Consider the following 16,155-nt stretch of genomic DNA (forward strand, 5'->3'; position numbering starts at 1 on the left):
AGCAGAAAGTTTTATTACTGCAAAGGTTTGAGTAACAAAGTGGATTCCAACATAAGGCAAACTTATCATTGGGTCTTCTTGCTAAAACTTGTTCCAGGGGAGCTTTGAGGTCAGATCACAATGCACATCTACATGGCAAACATTCAATGCTACGACACATACGACATATAGACAGACACAGAGGCAATTTAACATTTCCCAGCTTCTGGCTTCATGAGGGTATGCTCGATTCTGGCCACAAGGGGAAGCTGCCGCTTCATCATCTATTGTGATGCCGAGTCCTTGATGGAGTACTTCCTCATTCTTCTGCATGCTGCAGGAAGGTTTTTATGGTGTTGTAAATTAGTTAAATTAGCCTCCCTGCATAAAGCGGTACCTAAATTTCCTACTTGACAGATGCAGATACAGATTTGTTTCAGTGGTTTTGTTGTTTACTCCATAGTAAAACGAACATTACATTTTTTTATATACAGTAGAGTCTCACTTATCCAACACTCGTTTATCCAACATTCTGGATTATACAACTCATTTTTGTAGTCAATATTTTCTATACATCGTGATATTTTGGTGCTAAATTCATAAATGCAGTCATTACTACATAGCATTACTGCGTATTGAACTACTGTTTCTGTCAAATTTGTTGTATACCATGATGTTTTGGTGCTTAATTTTTAAAATCATAACCTAATTTAATGTTTAATAGGTTTTTCCTTAATCCCTCCTTATTATCCAACATATTTGCTTATCCATCATTCTGTCGGCCTGTTTAGCTTGGATAAGTGAGACTCAAATATATACTAGGTCCTTTTGATTGAAAGACATATTTTGGATGACAATGTTTTTTGTGGCCAAATTTGGTGTGATTTGGTTCAGTGGTTTTGTTGTTTACTCCACAGTAAAACGAACATTACATTTTTTATATATAGAAGATATATAATGTGATTATACACACACACACACACATATATGCATGTGCACATGTACACACACATTCCCCTACACATTCCTGTTGACCTTGCCTGTTGACACTAAGATGCATGAATAAAGAGTTACTGAAAAACCTGAACTTCCAGAAATCTGTCAACAGTTTGGTGAAGTTTTCCCCGCCACTTCTGCTTCGGAAACATTTCACCGGCGCTTGAGGCCGTGTGGGCTAGAAAAGAACAAGGACCGGAGCCGGGAGTCAGGCACCCTGCCTTCTGATCTCTGCTTCGGCAATTTCCGCAGACTCTCTGAAAGCCACTTAACCTTTGCGCTCGGCTCCTCTTCCACTCAAGCCCCACCGGGCAAAAACAAGAACGCCGAAGACCCGGGCCTCCAAGGCGTGCCGGATGATTGGCGAGTAGCATTTCCGAGCCCCTCGACTGTGAACCCAGCACGAACTGCGGAGCACAGAAACCACAACCGAGTCATTAGAGTAAGTAGCACTTTATCCGCAGTAGATAGTAACCAATACCTTCACTGTGGACGGCTGACGGACAGCAAAGAACGGGATGAGTTAAAAGGCTGCCACTGTCACACAGTTTGCACTTAGCTTCCAGAAAATCCCTTTCACGACTATACAGTGGGAATGTACATGAGCTACTTTGCAGGGTTAGTGTGAGGTCAACGCACATCGTAAACCAATTGCCCACTCGGCACAGAAATACCTGATGGTGACCCAGAACCGTGGCCCATCTCACCAGCCAATTTAATGTATTTATTTATTATTTATTTATTTGCTAGATTTATATCCCGCCCTTCTCACCCCGAAGGGGACTCAGAGCGGCTTACAAATTAAATTTACATACAATATTATATTAGCATAGTACAATACTGGTAATAAATTACTATATTGTACTGTATCAATATATCATAATATTATTAGTAATACTAGCTGTGCCCGGCCACGCGTTGCTGTGGCTTAGTCTGGTGGTGTTGGTCAGTCTACATTAGGTTGTATTTATGCTGTGACCTCCACCCTTCTTTATACTCACATTAGTAGTAGTATTTGAAGTCTGTTACCTTCTTCAATTTTTGTGTTGATTGATAATTGCTTGAGATCCTTGTTGTCTTTGGTTTGTTGTTAATCGTGATGTCTGATTCTGGTGAGTGCGGTGTATATTTTTATTGTGGTACAATAGTCTTTTTTTTTGTTTTGCCTGTGTAGGTGTTTATTATTATTGTTGTTGTAGTGGTCATGAAGGTTGGATAAGTTAGATGCTACTGTATTGTTTTTTGGAGGCCCAGTGTAGCACTGACTGGCCTCTCAGCCTCAGTGCCTGGCTTTTCCTTGCCTGTGATGATGTTCATTCTTGTTGTTGTTGTTGTCATTGTTATTATTGTAATTGTTTTTTTGGAGGCCAAGTGTGAATGTAGAGATTGGGGAGGTGGATGAGTTGTGTTGTCAAATTTTGTATTTGTTATAGTCACAATGCATTGTTGTGAGTTTTGTGGGTCCGGATTGTGGTTTTGTGGTGTGGTTGTGTTGTTACAACTGAGAGGCAAGGCTTTTGTGTTGTGTTGCCAAGTTTCGTATTTCTGGGGCGTTTAGTTGTGTGCCATGTTTTGTATTTCTGGGGCGTTTAGTTGTGTTGTTATAGTCACGATGCATTGTTGTGAGTTTTGTGGGTCCGGATTGTGGTTTTGTGGTGTTGTTACAATTGGGAGGGAATACTTTTGTGTTGTGTTGCCAAGTTTCGTATTTTTGGGGCGTTTAGTTGTGTTGTTATAGTCATGATGCGTCGTTGTGAGTTTTGTGGGTCCGGTGTGGTTTTGTGGTGTGGTTGTGTTGTTACAACCGGGAGGCAAGGCTTTTGCATTGTTTTGCCAAGTTTTGTATTTCTGGGGCGTTTAGTTGTGTTGTTATAGTCATGATGTGCTGTTGTGAGTTTTGTGGGTCCGGATTGTGGTTTTGTGTTGTGGTTGTGTTCTTACAACTGGGAGGCAAGGCTTTTGCGTTGTGTTGTCAAATTTTGTATTTCTGGGACGTTTAGTTGTGTTATAGTCATGATGCGTTGTTGTGAGTTTTGTGGGTCCGGATTGTGGTTTTGTGGTGTAGTTGTGTTGTTACAACCGGGAGAAAAGGCTTTTGTGTTGTGTTGTCAAGTTTTGTATTTCTGGGGCGTTTAGTTGTGTGCCAAGTTTCATATTTCTGGGGCGTTTAGTTGTGTTGTTATAGTCACGATGCATTGTTGTGAGTTTTGTGAGTCCAGATTGTGGTTTTGTGGTGTAGTTGTGTTGTTACAACCGGGAGGCAAGGCTTTTGCGTTGTGTTGTTAAGTTTTATATTTCTGGGGCGTTTAGTTGTGTGCCAAGTTTCATATTTCTGGGGCGTTTAGTTGTGTTGTTATAGTCACGATGCATTGTTGTGAGATTTATGCTCCGGATTGTGGTTTTGTGGTGTGGTTGTGTTGTTACAACCTGGAGGGAAGGCTTTTGCGTTGTGTTGCCAAGTTTCGTATTTCTGGGGCGTTTAGTTGTGTTGTTATAGTCACGATGCGTTGTTGTGAGTTTTGTGGGTCCTGTGTGATTTTGTGGTGTGGTTGTGTTGTTACAACTGGGAGGCAAGGCTTTTGCATTGTGTTGCCAAGTTTTGTACTTCTGGGGCGTTTAGTTGTGTTGTTATCGCATGATGCGTTGTTGTGAGTTTTGTGGGTCTGGATTGTGGTTTTGTGGTGTGGTTGTGTTGTTGTAACCTGGAGGCAAGCCTTTTGCATTGTGTTGCCAAATTTCGTATTTCTGGGATGTTTAGTTTTGTTGTTATAGTCACTGCGCAAACAACTTTATCATTTTATATATATAGATTACATGTAAAATATAATATATAATTAATATTATTATATTGTATTGTTCAAGATGACACAACACACTGGCATCTTCATCCCCACAGCCATGTCTTCCTTTTCCTCCTGTCTTTTTAATTTCCTCTCTTCTATTAAAACGCAGATTGAGATGTCTCTGATGCGTCCACACTGTAGACTTGATGCAGTTTGTCACCACTTTCGTTGCCATGATTCAATGCTATGGGATCATGAGATTTGTAGCTTTGGTGAGGCGCCATATCAGAGGATGCTAAAGACCTTGTAAAACTGCAACATGAATGATTCCACAGCATTGAGTCATGGCAATTAAAGTGGTATCAAACTGCATTAATTCTGCAGTGTAGATGAACCCTTAGTCCACTTAGTTCCTTACTGTTGATAATGTCTAATTTCCAGAGTCAGGAGACTTTGCTAGCTTGCCTAGAAATGACACAAATTGAACCTGTGTGTGTTACTGTTTACTGCTTCAACTTCCGAGTCCACAAAGCAACTTGTGTAAACAGATTTAAAGAAAGACTTTCATTGAGTCAATGTGGGAAAACATTTTGAAAGCCTGATGATGGGGCAAGCTTTGGAGTTTAGAAAAATATTGCAAGAAGACTCAGAGTCACGGTCTGTAGCTAAGTGTGCTTGTTTGCTCAAGATCAACATCCGGAGAAGAAATCAGTTTCCGTTGCCTTCTAACTCCTCAAACTTCACCAAACTGTAGGGATATCACTAGGCATTCCAGAAGGAAGCAACTTATGGGAATGTTTTGTTAAAAGATGTGCCTCTCAAACATCTGTTATTATGTGGCAGAAGGCTTAGCAAGCATTCAGACTATGTGCTGAAGTGTGCGATTATTTTAAAGCGAGGAACGCTCACGAGGCGCGCATGGTCTGGCAAACTCTCAACCAAGAACGAACCGTCCCCAAAACACACCAAAAATCCTCCTTGGCCCATGGTTTGTTTACATGCAGGAGAAGGCGGTTCATGGAGGTCGAGAGTCAACAGCCGTTGAGACATCCAACTTCTCTCTGACTGCTGGTTTATGTGATCAAGAGCAAAACTGATATTGCTGGTGGGAAAAGTTTTTGCAATTCCAAAGAAACATCGCAACGACCCTGAGAAACTCATGATAAGTCGCAGGCTAATGGAACTAAAACATTTTGGCATTGCTTGCAGAAATTGCAAAGCACAACTCCCAGAATTTCCTATTCAGCGTGGTCATACTAGCTGGTGGATTCTGGGAGTTGTATCTTGGATACAACACTATGTCAAGATGATGAGGGTCCTTCTACACAGGCCCTAAAATGCAGAAGAATCCAGGATAAAAGGGAGACTAAATGACCTTTAAGGAAAATGTGCGCAGATTTGCATTAGCAGCTGAAAAACACGTGTCAAAAAGGTGCACTTAAATCCCAATTTCACCCAAAAGTGCACATATTCGCATGACTGTATAATCCTGCAGTCAAAGAAAACACGTAACTTCATTCCTATACGTTGGTGTGGACTGCTCCAACACATGTCCATATTTTAAAATCCCGAAAGATCAGGGCTGTAAACAAATGGAGTCACGGATGCAGAGGTGGCTAAATAGGAGCACAATTAGAAAGCAATTCCCACGAGAACTCTCTGCAAGCATCTCTTTATTATGAGGTCCGGTGCATCTTGAAGAGTCAATTTAAAAAATAATTAAAAGTAAACTTCTGCCGGATGTCCCCCATCCAATTTGCAGATTTCTGAAATCTGCTACAAATGAACATGTCAGGATGACAGGGGAGCATTTCCCAGAACTGACAGCTCTGTGTTTGAACTTGCTGTCAGCCACAGCAATTTTTTGCCCCACTTATTTGTCCCGCATTTTGAAGCTGTCTGGAAGGGCCCTAAGCTGTGTTTAAGACCCCATCTACACTGCATATAATGCAGTTTCACAATGTAGCTTAACAACATTGAACTGCATTATATGGCAGTGTAGATGGGGCCCTAAATGATCATTTTTCACTACTATGAAAGGACTGGAAACAAATCCCTAGACTCAGAAATCGGAATGCTCTTGTCAACACACCACAGTATAACTGGAGATGACACTAGTCAGTGGGGGGTACATAATCCCCATAAAAGGTGAAAAAAATGAATTATAAAAATGCTATTTTTCTCCAAGAATCCCTAGGCCCTCCGGCACGACTCTACAGTTAACCTCTGGTGGACGTCGACAGATTCCTAGAGATAACATTTCTATCCGACACTGTCTCAAGATGATGAGGGTCCTTCTACACAGGCCCTAAAATGCGGAAGAATCCAGGATAAAAGGGAGGCTAAATGACGTCTAAGGAAAATGTGCGCAGATTTGCATTAGCAGTTGAAAAACACGTGTCAAAAAGGTGCGCTTAAAACCTGATTTCAGCCAAAAATGTGCATATAAGCATGACTGTATAATCCTGCAGTCAAAGAAAACACGTAACTTCATTCCTATACGTTGGTGTGGACTGCTCCAACACATGTCCATATTTTAAAATCCCGAAAGATCAGGGCTGTAAACAAATGGAGTCACGGATGCAGAGGTGGCTAAATAGGAGCACAATTGGAAAGCAATTCCCATGAGAACTCTCTGCAAGCATCCCTTTATTATGAGGTCCAGTGCATCTTGAAGAGTCAATTTAAAAAATAATTAAAAGTAAACTTCCGCCGGATGTCCCCCATCCATCTTGCAGATTTCTGAAATCCGCTACAGCCAAAAATGCATATATTCACATGACTGTATAACCCTGCAGTTAAGGAAAACACGTAACTTCATTCCTATACGCTGGTGTGGACTGCTCCAGTGCATGTCCGCATTTTAAAATCCTGAAAGATCAGGGCTGTAAAGAAATGGATGCAGAAGTGGCTAAATAGAAGCACAATCGAAAGGCAATTCCCATGAGAACTCTCTACAAGCATCCCTTTTATTATGACGTCAGTTAAAAAAATAATTAAAAGTAAACTTCCACTTCCGATGGATGTCCTCCATCAATCTTGTCAACTTCTATCACAGAGTTGCACTGGATGACCCACAGATTCCTAGAGATAACACTTCAATCCGATACTTAAATAATCCAATCTGGAAAGGTCCAACGTGCCAATGTGGAAGTCCTAGTGTATTTTTTTCATCACTGTGTAAGAAGATATTTCCTTCTGCCAAAAGCTTTCTTCAAGCTACACAATAGGTGCAGCCCCGCTCTCCACAACCCAAGCGGTTGCTGTCTGGAGATGTATTAGGAGAGCTCTGTCGCCAGACTGCCTGAATGACAACCATTGTTCTCCCACCGTTCTACATAGATGTGCTTTGTGCTGGGCTGTAATTGTTTCATTCCAAATGTATGTCTTTAGAGATCTTTGGGATTCTAGTAATTCCCACATACTTGGTGCCTAGCCAGCCTTGCTATAGGCAACAGGAAATTCCAGGAATGTGGACGAGTACGCGGCAGATCGCTCCAGCAGTCATTTGCCAGCGCACGACATGAATGTGCTGCACAAGAGGACCCGTGGATGGAGGCAAGGCCAGATTTGCATTTCATTAATTGCATGAGTTGCAGAGTAATCTCAAGAGTCAAAGGGCACGGTGAGGAGTATCACATGACGAAGCCTGTTAATGCAAGATGTCAAGTCAGGCAATGGAAGCCGCCGGAAAATGCAGATTTGAATGGCACTCCTCCCACATACTCTCTGCCTCTGGAAAGCTCACGGTGAAGGAAGCGGAAGGATTTTGACGAAGCTGCCATTCTCATTTCCCAAAGAAGTTTCTAACAAGAGGAAACTTTCAATCAAACTGCTCATTCATCCATATTCTAAAATAGTATCAGTCTGCAAGACCCATATTGGATTAATCACCTGAATAGCTCGGCTGATTGTAGTTTTTGAAGCCACGTGTATAGATCTCATCCATTCCCTTTGATCTCCATGTTCCAAATGACCGGCAGACATCGCCGATCTCATTCCTCTTATTTTAAATGTTGCTTTAATAGGAGCGAGAAGCCACCACTCAAAGCTTCTGCGTTCCAGCAAGAGACACAATTAATGCATTATATGAAATAGCTGTGAGCCTCTCGATGCCCATATTCATAGCAGATAAGGCAGCATCTCGGATGCAAAACTGTCTCAAGATGATGAGGGTCCTTCTACACAGGCCCTAAAATGCAGAACAAACCAGGATAAAGGGGAGGCTAAATGACGTTTAAAGAAAATGTGCACAGATTTGCATTAGCAGCTGAAAAACACGTGTCAAAAAGGTGCGCTTAAAACCCGATTTCAGCCAAAAATGCACATATTCGCATGACTTTATAACCCTGCAGGCAAGGAAAACACAATGCTTCATTCCTATATGCTGGTGTGGACTGCTCCAGTGCATGTCCGCATTTTAAAATCCTGAAAGAGCAGGGCTGTAAACAAACGGAGCCACGAAGGCAGAGGTGGCTAAACGGAAGCACAATTGGAAAGCAATTCCCATGAGAACTCTCTGCAAGCACCCCGTTATTATGAGGTCCAGTGCATTTCGAAGAGTCAATTAAAAAATAATTAAAAGTAAACTTCCGCCGGATGTTCCCCATTCATCTTGCAGATTTATGAAATCTGCTACAGCCGAAAATGCACATATTCGCATGATTGTATAACCCTGCAGTCAAGGAAAACACAATGCTTCATTCCTATACGCTGGTGTGGACTGCTCCAGTGCATGTCATCATTTTAAAATCCTGAAAGATCAGGGCTGTAAACAAATGGAGCCACGAAGGCAGAGGTGGCTAAACAGAAGCACAATTGGAAAGCAATTCCATGAGAACTCTCTGCAAGCATCCCTTTATTATGAGGTCCAGCGCATCTCGAAGAGTCAATTAAAAAAATAATTAAAAGTAAACTTCCGCTGGATGTCTCCCATTCATCTTGCAGTTATCTGAAATCCGCTACAAGCAAACATGTCAGAATGACAGTAGAGCATTTCCCGGGACAGCTCTGTGTTTGGACTCATCCATTCCCTCTGATCTCCATGTTCCAAATGACCAGCAGACATCGCCGATCTCATTCCTCTTATTTCAAATGTTGCTTTAATCGGAGTGAGAAGCCACCACTCAAAGCTTCTGCGTCCCAGCAAGAGAGACAATTAATGCATTATATGATATAGCCGTGAGCCTCCCGATGCCAGTGAAAGGAGCATTCTATTGTGAGCTCCCCGAGCAGGCTGACGGCTCTTTCCTTCTGCTCTGGGAATTCGCAAGACAGAATATCCTTCTTCACGGCTTAGCAGCCATGCATGCCAAAGCATTCAGCCCGCAGAGTCACCCATGACCACCCACACATTGCGTCTCCATTGTGCCAGATGAACCCTGGGCTTCGCTGGCAGGAGGATAAAGCAGAGGAATCCTGAGACATGTGGGAAATGCTGGGAGCAGTGGGGTCCCTGCGCCTCTAACAAAGGAACACAAATCTGGCGCTCCGGGGAGGAAAACATACAGGTTGGCAGAAGATTCCAACCAGAAACAAGGTTTTCCTGTTCCTCCCAGACACTTGAATGGATTTTTTCATCACACTTTAACTCGGTTAGCCAGCTTTGTTTGAGCTATCCCTCCTTTTTCCAATATAGGGGCTCAAGGCAAGTAAAAATAAAGCTAAAACAATGTCAACGTACCCAAATTGAAAGGCAAAGGTTTCAAAACAATTAAAGATTAAAAGGCTAAAATGCATGAAAACTCCACACTCAGCCCCAAATCCCAAAAAACAGCACCCCCAACAACAGTTCATATATGCCTGATGACAGAGGCACTTTTCCATCTTCTCTGAAAGTCAAGTATCCCGAGCTGCACTCTATGAGTCTACACTGGCAATATAATGCAGTTTCAGATGGCTTTATATGGCAGCGCAGAGGAGCCTTGGATTCTCTAGGGCCTCCAGTACGATTCTATGGTGAACTTTTGCTGGAAGTTGTGTTGGTGAACCTAGACCACAGCCTTCCAAACAGTGTGTCGGGACACAATCATGTGTTGCTTGTAGTCTCTAAGTGTGTCGCGAGATAAAGGTTGGTGCTATTCAAGTGTAATAATAATAATAATAACAATAATAATAATAATAATAATAATAATAATAATAATAACTTTATTTTTATACCCCTCCCCATCTCCCCGAAGGGACTTGGGGCGGCTTACATGGGGCTTTGCCCAACACAACAGTACAAAATCAAAACAAAAACAATAGACAAATCAGCAACCATAAAAACAAAAAAAGTGTAGGCACTGTTATAACTTTTATAATTTGGACAATTTGTTGATTGAGTTGCAGTAATTGCCACCAATTGCTTTCCAATTGTGCTTCTATTTGGCCACCTCTGCCTTCGTGGCTCCATTTGTTTACAGCCCCGATCTGTTGACAATGATGTTTGTGATGAACCCCATGGAGCAGTTATAGAGAAACCTGTGTAAGAATCAACCGTAACACACGGATGAGCTCCCTCTATCACCTCCAGCTCCTCTGGGCAACGTCCTTGCAGATGGCCAAGTCTTTCACACCAGAAGCGACTTGCAGTTTCTCAAGTCGCTCCTGACACGAAAAAAAAAATCATAAGGTTTGCCTTTTAAAGCCCATAAAAGTTGGGAGGATGAGAGAACGGAGATAAGCAGCACTTCCATGAAGACTGGAAACTTTGCAAAGCAGTCTTCGGAAATGTAAACAATGCAAAGCCTCCCAGATAACAAATAGTCTGGATCATAAAGGCCCCTTATCGAGCACCTTCCCCACCAAAACATGAAAGCCTCACCCCTTTTCCTTGCTGAAAGTGAAGCTTTAAGGGCTCTACCGAGCAAACACGGCGAGGCTCCCTCAAAGGTCAGTGTGCAATTACCAGGCAATATGGCCAGGCTGTGCAAATTTGCCCTCCGCGCACTGAGATTCCTATAATGGAAATGGCCCTTTGGGAGGGTCCGGTTCTTGTTTGCTCAGCGACACACAGGTCACACGTTTAAGATGCCAATTTGATCAACAAGAGTCCTCCCTGACCAATCTATATATATAAAAAAGTAATGTACGTTTGTAGGACGGAGTAAACAACAAAACCACTGAACCAAATCACACCAAATTTGGCCACAAAAGACATAGTCATCCAATCTATGTCTTTCAAACAAAAAACCTGGAAAATAAAGTCCAAACTAGAGAACGAGGAAGAGCCGTTTTCAACCCGGGTTGCTGGTCAGAAGGGTAGGCCCTGCCTCCTTTAGGCCCCGCCCACTTTGTCTCCTAGCAACCCCCTCAGCCACAATGGCACCAGGGTACAGCCAGGGTTCAGGCTTTTGAGGCTGCAAGGCTATTCGCTGCTATTCCACCTGGACAACAAAGCTTTCCCATAAGCCACAGCAACACGTGGCCGGGCACAGCTAGTATACAATGAATCCTCTGGATGTTTTGCATAACGACTTCCATCAATCCCAGCTAACACGACATAACAAGTCACTTGGGTTCCTTCTACGCTGCCATATAAAATGCAGATTGTCTGCTTTAAACTTGATTATTTGGCAGTGTATACTCAGCTGAGCTGATGAACTTGTTGACAGAAAGGTCAGTGGTTTGAATACAGGGAGCGGAATGAGCACCCGATGTTAGCCTCAGCTTCTGCCAACCTAGCAGTTCGAAAGCATGCAAATGTGAGTAGATAAATAGGTACTGCTCCGGCTACATGTAGTAGCCCATGGCCACATGAACTTGGAGGCGTCTCTGGACAACGGAGTAGAAATGGAGATGAGCACCAATTCCCAGAATCGGACACGACTAGACTTAATGTCAGGAGAAAACCTTTACCTTTACTAGACCCATATAATCCAGTTCAAAGTGCATAATGTGGATTATCTGCTTTGATAATATGGATTATATGGCAGCGTATTATATGGGGCATTGGTGGCCTTACTCATGTTCCCGTCTTCTCAGCTGAATTCAAATCAAATTGCACCATTTAGACAATGGTAGGCTTTTAGAAGGAAAGAATGGAACAGAAACCAAGACAGGCTTGTTCGCTGTTGTTGCAAACCACAAGACTAGAACCAACAGGTCGAAATTCTACAGAATTAGACTTTGCCTTAAGGTTGGGCCAATTTCCTAGGTTATTTCTTTGCGAAAATTAATTCTTAGTTACATGCATATAATGCCTTTAAACTTATAGCATCCCATGTGCCTTTTCTCCTCCCTTCTTTCTCCTGTGAAGTATGTCAAGTTGTGGAAAAGTAACTCACCCGTGATTTCCCAGTGAGTTTTGTGGCTCAGTCGAACCCCAAATATGTCAAATCTCACAAATCTATGGCACCTTCGACACAGGTGTATAAAATCCACATTGAACTGGATTATATGGCAGTGTGGACTCAGATAATCCATGCACCGTGCAGTCACATTTGCATGTTTTAGAACTTCTAGGTTGGCAGAAGCTGGGGCTAACAGCAGGAGCTCACCCTGTTCCCTGGATTCAAACCACCGACCTTTCCGTCCCTTGTTTATGTAGTTTATTAAAGCTTTGGATATTGTGTTTTATATGCCCGACTCCTTTTATCTCCAGTGGCTGATGCTATATTATTACTCATTTGTTCTGATTAGATGTGTTTTATTGTATTTTTAAAATGTTTAAATTGTTTATTTTATTTTATTTTATTTACGTTATTGCTGTTTTCTTTTGATATTCATTGTAATTGCTTTATTCTGTTTTGTTTTGGGTATCACCCCATGTTAGCAGCCCCGAGTCCCTTTGAGGAGATGGTGGCGGGATAGAAAAATAAAGTATTATTATTTATTATTATTTATTTATCCGCTGCGCTATTGGGGGCTTCAAAGAGCACTAATCGCTATGTAAAGCAGCAGTTCCCAAACTTTGCGCCTCCGGGTGTTTCGGACTTCAGCTCCCGCAATTTCCTAACAGTGGGTAATAGCCTTTCGGCTTCAAGGCCTGCCTGCTTCCTGCCTGGGGGGAATCCTGGGCTAATCGCTGAGTCCCTTGAGGAGATAGGATGATACTGTATATAAATAAAGTTTTATTATGTATTATATGATCACTTCCCAAGAAAGGATTCCCACAGGCAGGAAGCAGCCAAAGACTATTCAGTGCTAATCAAGGTGATTAATCGAAATATTCACACTTGTCTCAGTCAGTTGCAACATTCACAGTTGTCTCCAACAGACAAGAGTTCTTAAAAAAAATAAAACAGAGATTGGATGGTCATCTGTTGGGAGTGTTTTGACTGTGCATTCCTGCACGGCAGAAGGGGCTTGGCCGAGTCCCTTCAGGGAGATAGGATGGAATAGAAATAAATAATAATAATAATAATAATTATTATTATTATTATTATTATTATTATGTAATACAATGTAATAATTATTATATAATAATTATAATTCACTATTACAATTGTATATTTATATTACATGCAATATTACTAATAATATTGCAATATAGTCGTATATTATAATATAATATATTGTATGTATATATTATATGTAAACTGCCCTGAGTCCCCTTCGGGGTGAGAAGGGTGGGATATAAATGTTGCTAATAAATAAATAAATAAATAATTTATTATTATTATTATTATTATTATTATTATTGCCCTTGGGGGTCTCTTCTAATTCGGATTCTATGATTCTGTTCCTTCACGTGCATAATAGTATTAGATTGTCATCCGTGTGTATGCGTGTTTGTATGATATCTAGAAAACTCTCTTTATAAACTTGGAACAAGTTGTGAAATTCAGTCTTGAGAAAAGGCCTGAGATGTGACCCATGCTGCCCTGACTCTGGATTGTTTACCTCTCCTGTTCTAAGGTTCTTGCCGCTCATTTAATACTTCCAGCATTAAAAAGGTGAGAATAATAATAATAATAATAAGTTTATTTGTATCCTGCCACCATCTCGGGGTGGCTCACAGAAATATCAGATACAAAAACAATAACAATGTACAATACATCAATAAACAATAAGGGAGTGTCAATCACTCAGCAGGCTGTTTGCATATCGAGTGACCCATTTCCCAGGTTGCTTTGGTGTCAGAGGCATGGGATGCGCTGATCGAAGTGCGCACATGCTTAGATCCAAGATATTCGCTTATCCAAGCTTCTGCTGGCCTGTTTAGCTTGGATAAGTGAGACTCTACTGTATCTGCTTTGAACTGGAATATATGGCAGTGTGGATTCAGATAACCCAGTTCGAAGTGGATATTGTGGGATTTTCTACCTTGATATTCTGGGATATAGGGCCTGAGTCCTCACTGCCATATAATATAGTTCAATGTGGATTTGATACAGCTGTGTGGAAGGTTTCTGGGTCCACACTGCCATATAATCCAGTTCCATGTGGATTTTATACAGTTGTGTGGAATGTAGTCTGGAAAGTTCTGCTCTAGAGGTGAAGGACCAAGGGATGGGGATGGCTTGTTGTGAGTCCTTGGCAACCCTTATCAAACTGTTGAAAATCTTTTTAAAAAGGACAGAAAGGTCCCCTAAACCACGGAAGCAAAATGAAAACAAACAAACACAAAGTTTGCTGACAAAGCAACAAACTTGCCGGCAGAGAAAAGTTCACCAAACTTTCGCAGCTTTTGAGAAACACTAGAAGCGGGTGAAGGTTTGGGGGTGAAAAAAGACCCTGGGCGGAGTGACCCCCCTCCCAGTGACCCCGGATCCCGGTAATCCAGTTTCCTCTCTGCGATCGGATCAGGAAACGGATCCCCTCGGCCCGCAGCAAGGTCCCAAAGCGAGGCGGTTTCTGAGGTGCCCCCAAACCTCTCCAAAAGCGCACCAGGGCGCATTAGACTCAACGCAAAGGAGAGGGAAGGAAAGGGGCGCGAAAGAGGGGTCTCTTTTTGGATCCCCTCCCCTGAGTGGACTCACTCACTCACTCACTCACTTTTGTGCCTGCCTCCTCCTCCTCCTCCTCCCCAGCCCGGTTTGGCGAAGCTGGGGCTCCGGATGATGGCCCGCCCGGCGGACTTGAGGGCGTCCATGCCGCGGGGGAGAAACTCTTGGCCAAACTTTTCTCCTGTTTCTTTTTTCGCCTTCCTGCGCGTCCTCCTCCGTCCCGGCCCCTCCTTCGGGGAGGGAGGATCTCCTGGGGAAGGGAGGGAGGGCAGGGGAGGGAGGGGAAGGGCAAGGGGAGGGAGGCCGGGCCACCAAGGGCTCCTCCTCCGCTTCCTGCCGGTCCCAAGCCGGGAAGGCGCACCGGCCGCAACAGGCGCTCCTGCCCCGCAGAAGGGACTCTCTACACCAGGGGTCCCCAAACTTTTTAAACAGGGGGCCAGTTCACGATCCTTTGGACTGTTGGAGGGCCGGACTATAGTTGGCCACTGAATAATAATAATAATAAATAACAACAACAACAACAACAACAACAACAATAATAATAAAGAGTGTTGGAAGAGACCCTTTGGGCCATTGAGTCCAATCCCCTTCTGCCTTTGTGCACTGAAAGCACAAGCAAAGCACCCCTAACAGATGGCCACCCAGCCTCAATGTTTATTAATAATAATAATAATAATAATAAAGAGTGTTGGAAGAGACCCTTTGGGCCATTGAGTCCAATCCCCTTCTGCCTTTGTGCACTGAAAGCACAAGCAAAGCACCCCTAACAGATGGCCACCCAGCCTCAATGTTTATTATTATTATTAATAATAATAATAATAATAATAATAATAATAATAATAATAAAGAGGGTTGGACGAGACCCCTTGGGCCATTAAGTCCGACCCCCTTCTACCTTTGTGCACCAAAAGCACAAGCGAAGCACTCCTGACAGATGGCCACCCAGCCTCAATGTTAATAATAATAATAATAATAATAATAATAATAATAATAATAATAATAATGTGATTTTGTGATACGAAATCCAGCATATCTATGTGTCATAAATATAATAATAATAATAATAATAATAATAATAATAATAATAAAGGGTTGTAAGAGAAGAAGAGACCCCTTGGGTCATTTAGTCCAACCCCCTTCTGCCCTTGTGTTGTGGGGGCTGGATAAATGGCTTTGATGGGCCGCATCCGGCCCCCGGGCCTTAGTTTGGGGACCCCTGCTCTACACTACACAGACCCATTCTGGCCCTGCTGCCCTCCAGAGACACACGCTTTGCCTTTCCTTTGACTCCCAGGAGTTTACAAACAGCCCCATAGTTACAAACATCCCACTTACAAACAGGCCACTAGCCAGAAAAACAAATTCGGGAAGAGTTGAAACTTTTTTCCCTCCAGATGAATTTCAGGTCAGTCTAATAATAATAATAATAATAATAATAATAATAATAATAATAATAATAATAATGGCATTGAAGATGGGAAAAATCATTGAAAGTGAGGGCATAAATATGCCTAATGGCCAGGCCT

At 42.4% G+C, this 16,155-nt stretch overlaps 1 protein-coding gene across 3 annotated transcripts in view; it reads right to left on the bottom strand.

The window, feature by feature from the left end:
• ldlrap1 (low density lipoprotein receptor adaptor protein 1) overlaps positions 1-14,880 on the bottom strand; it is a 47,838-nt gene extending 32,958 nt beyond the window's left edge. For 2 of the 3 annotated variants that reach the window (XR_010000760.1, XM_062962555.1), the window contains exon 1: positions 14,679-14,879. Coding sequence is in view for 2 of the 3 variants with exons in the window: in XM_062962555.1 (XP_062818625.1) it covers positions 14,679-14,775 (97 nt within the window). In the remaining variant the exon portion in view is untranslated. Of the gene's footprint in view, positions 1-14,678 lie in introns of all 3 variants that reach the window. The other variant, XM_062962556.1, reaches the window with a different exon arrangement.
• Positions 14,881-16,155: the final 1,275 nt, after the last annotated feature.

The sequence above is a fragment of the Anolis carolinensis genome, unplaced genomic scaffold (assembly GCF_035594765.1).
Source record: "Anolis carolinensis isolate JA03-04 unplaced genomic scaffold, rAnoCar3.1.pri scaffold_10, whole genome shotgun sequence".
NCBI lineage: Eukaryota > Metazoa > Chordata > Lepidosauria > Squamata > Dactyloidae > Anolis > Anolis carolinensis.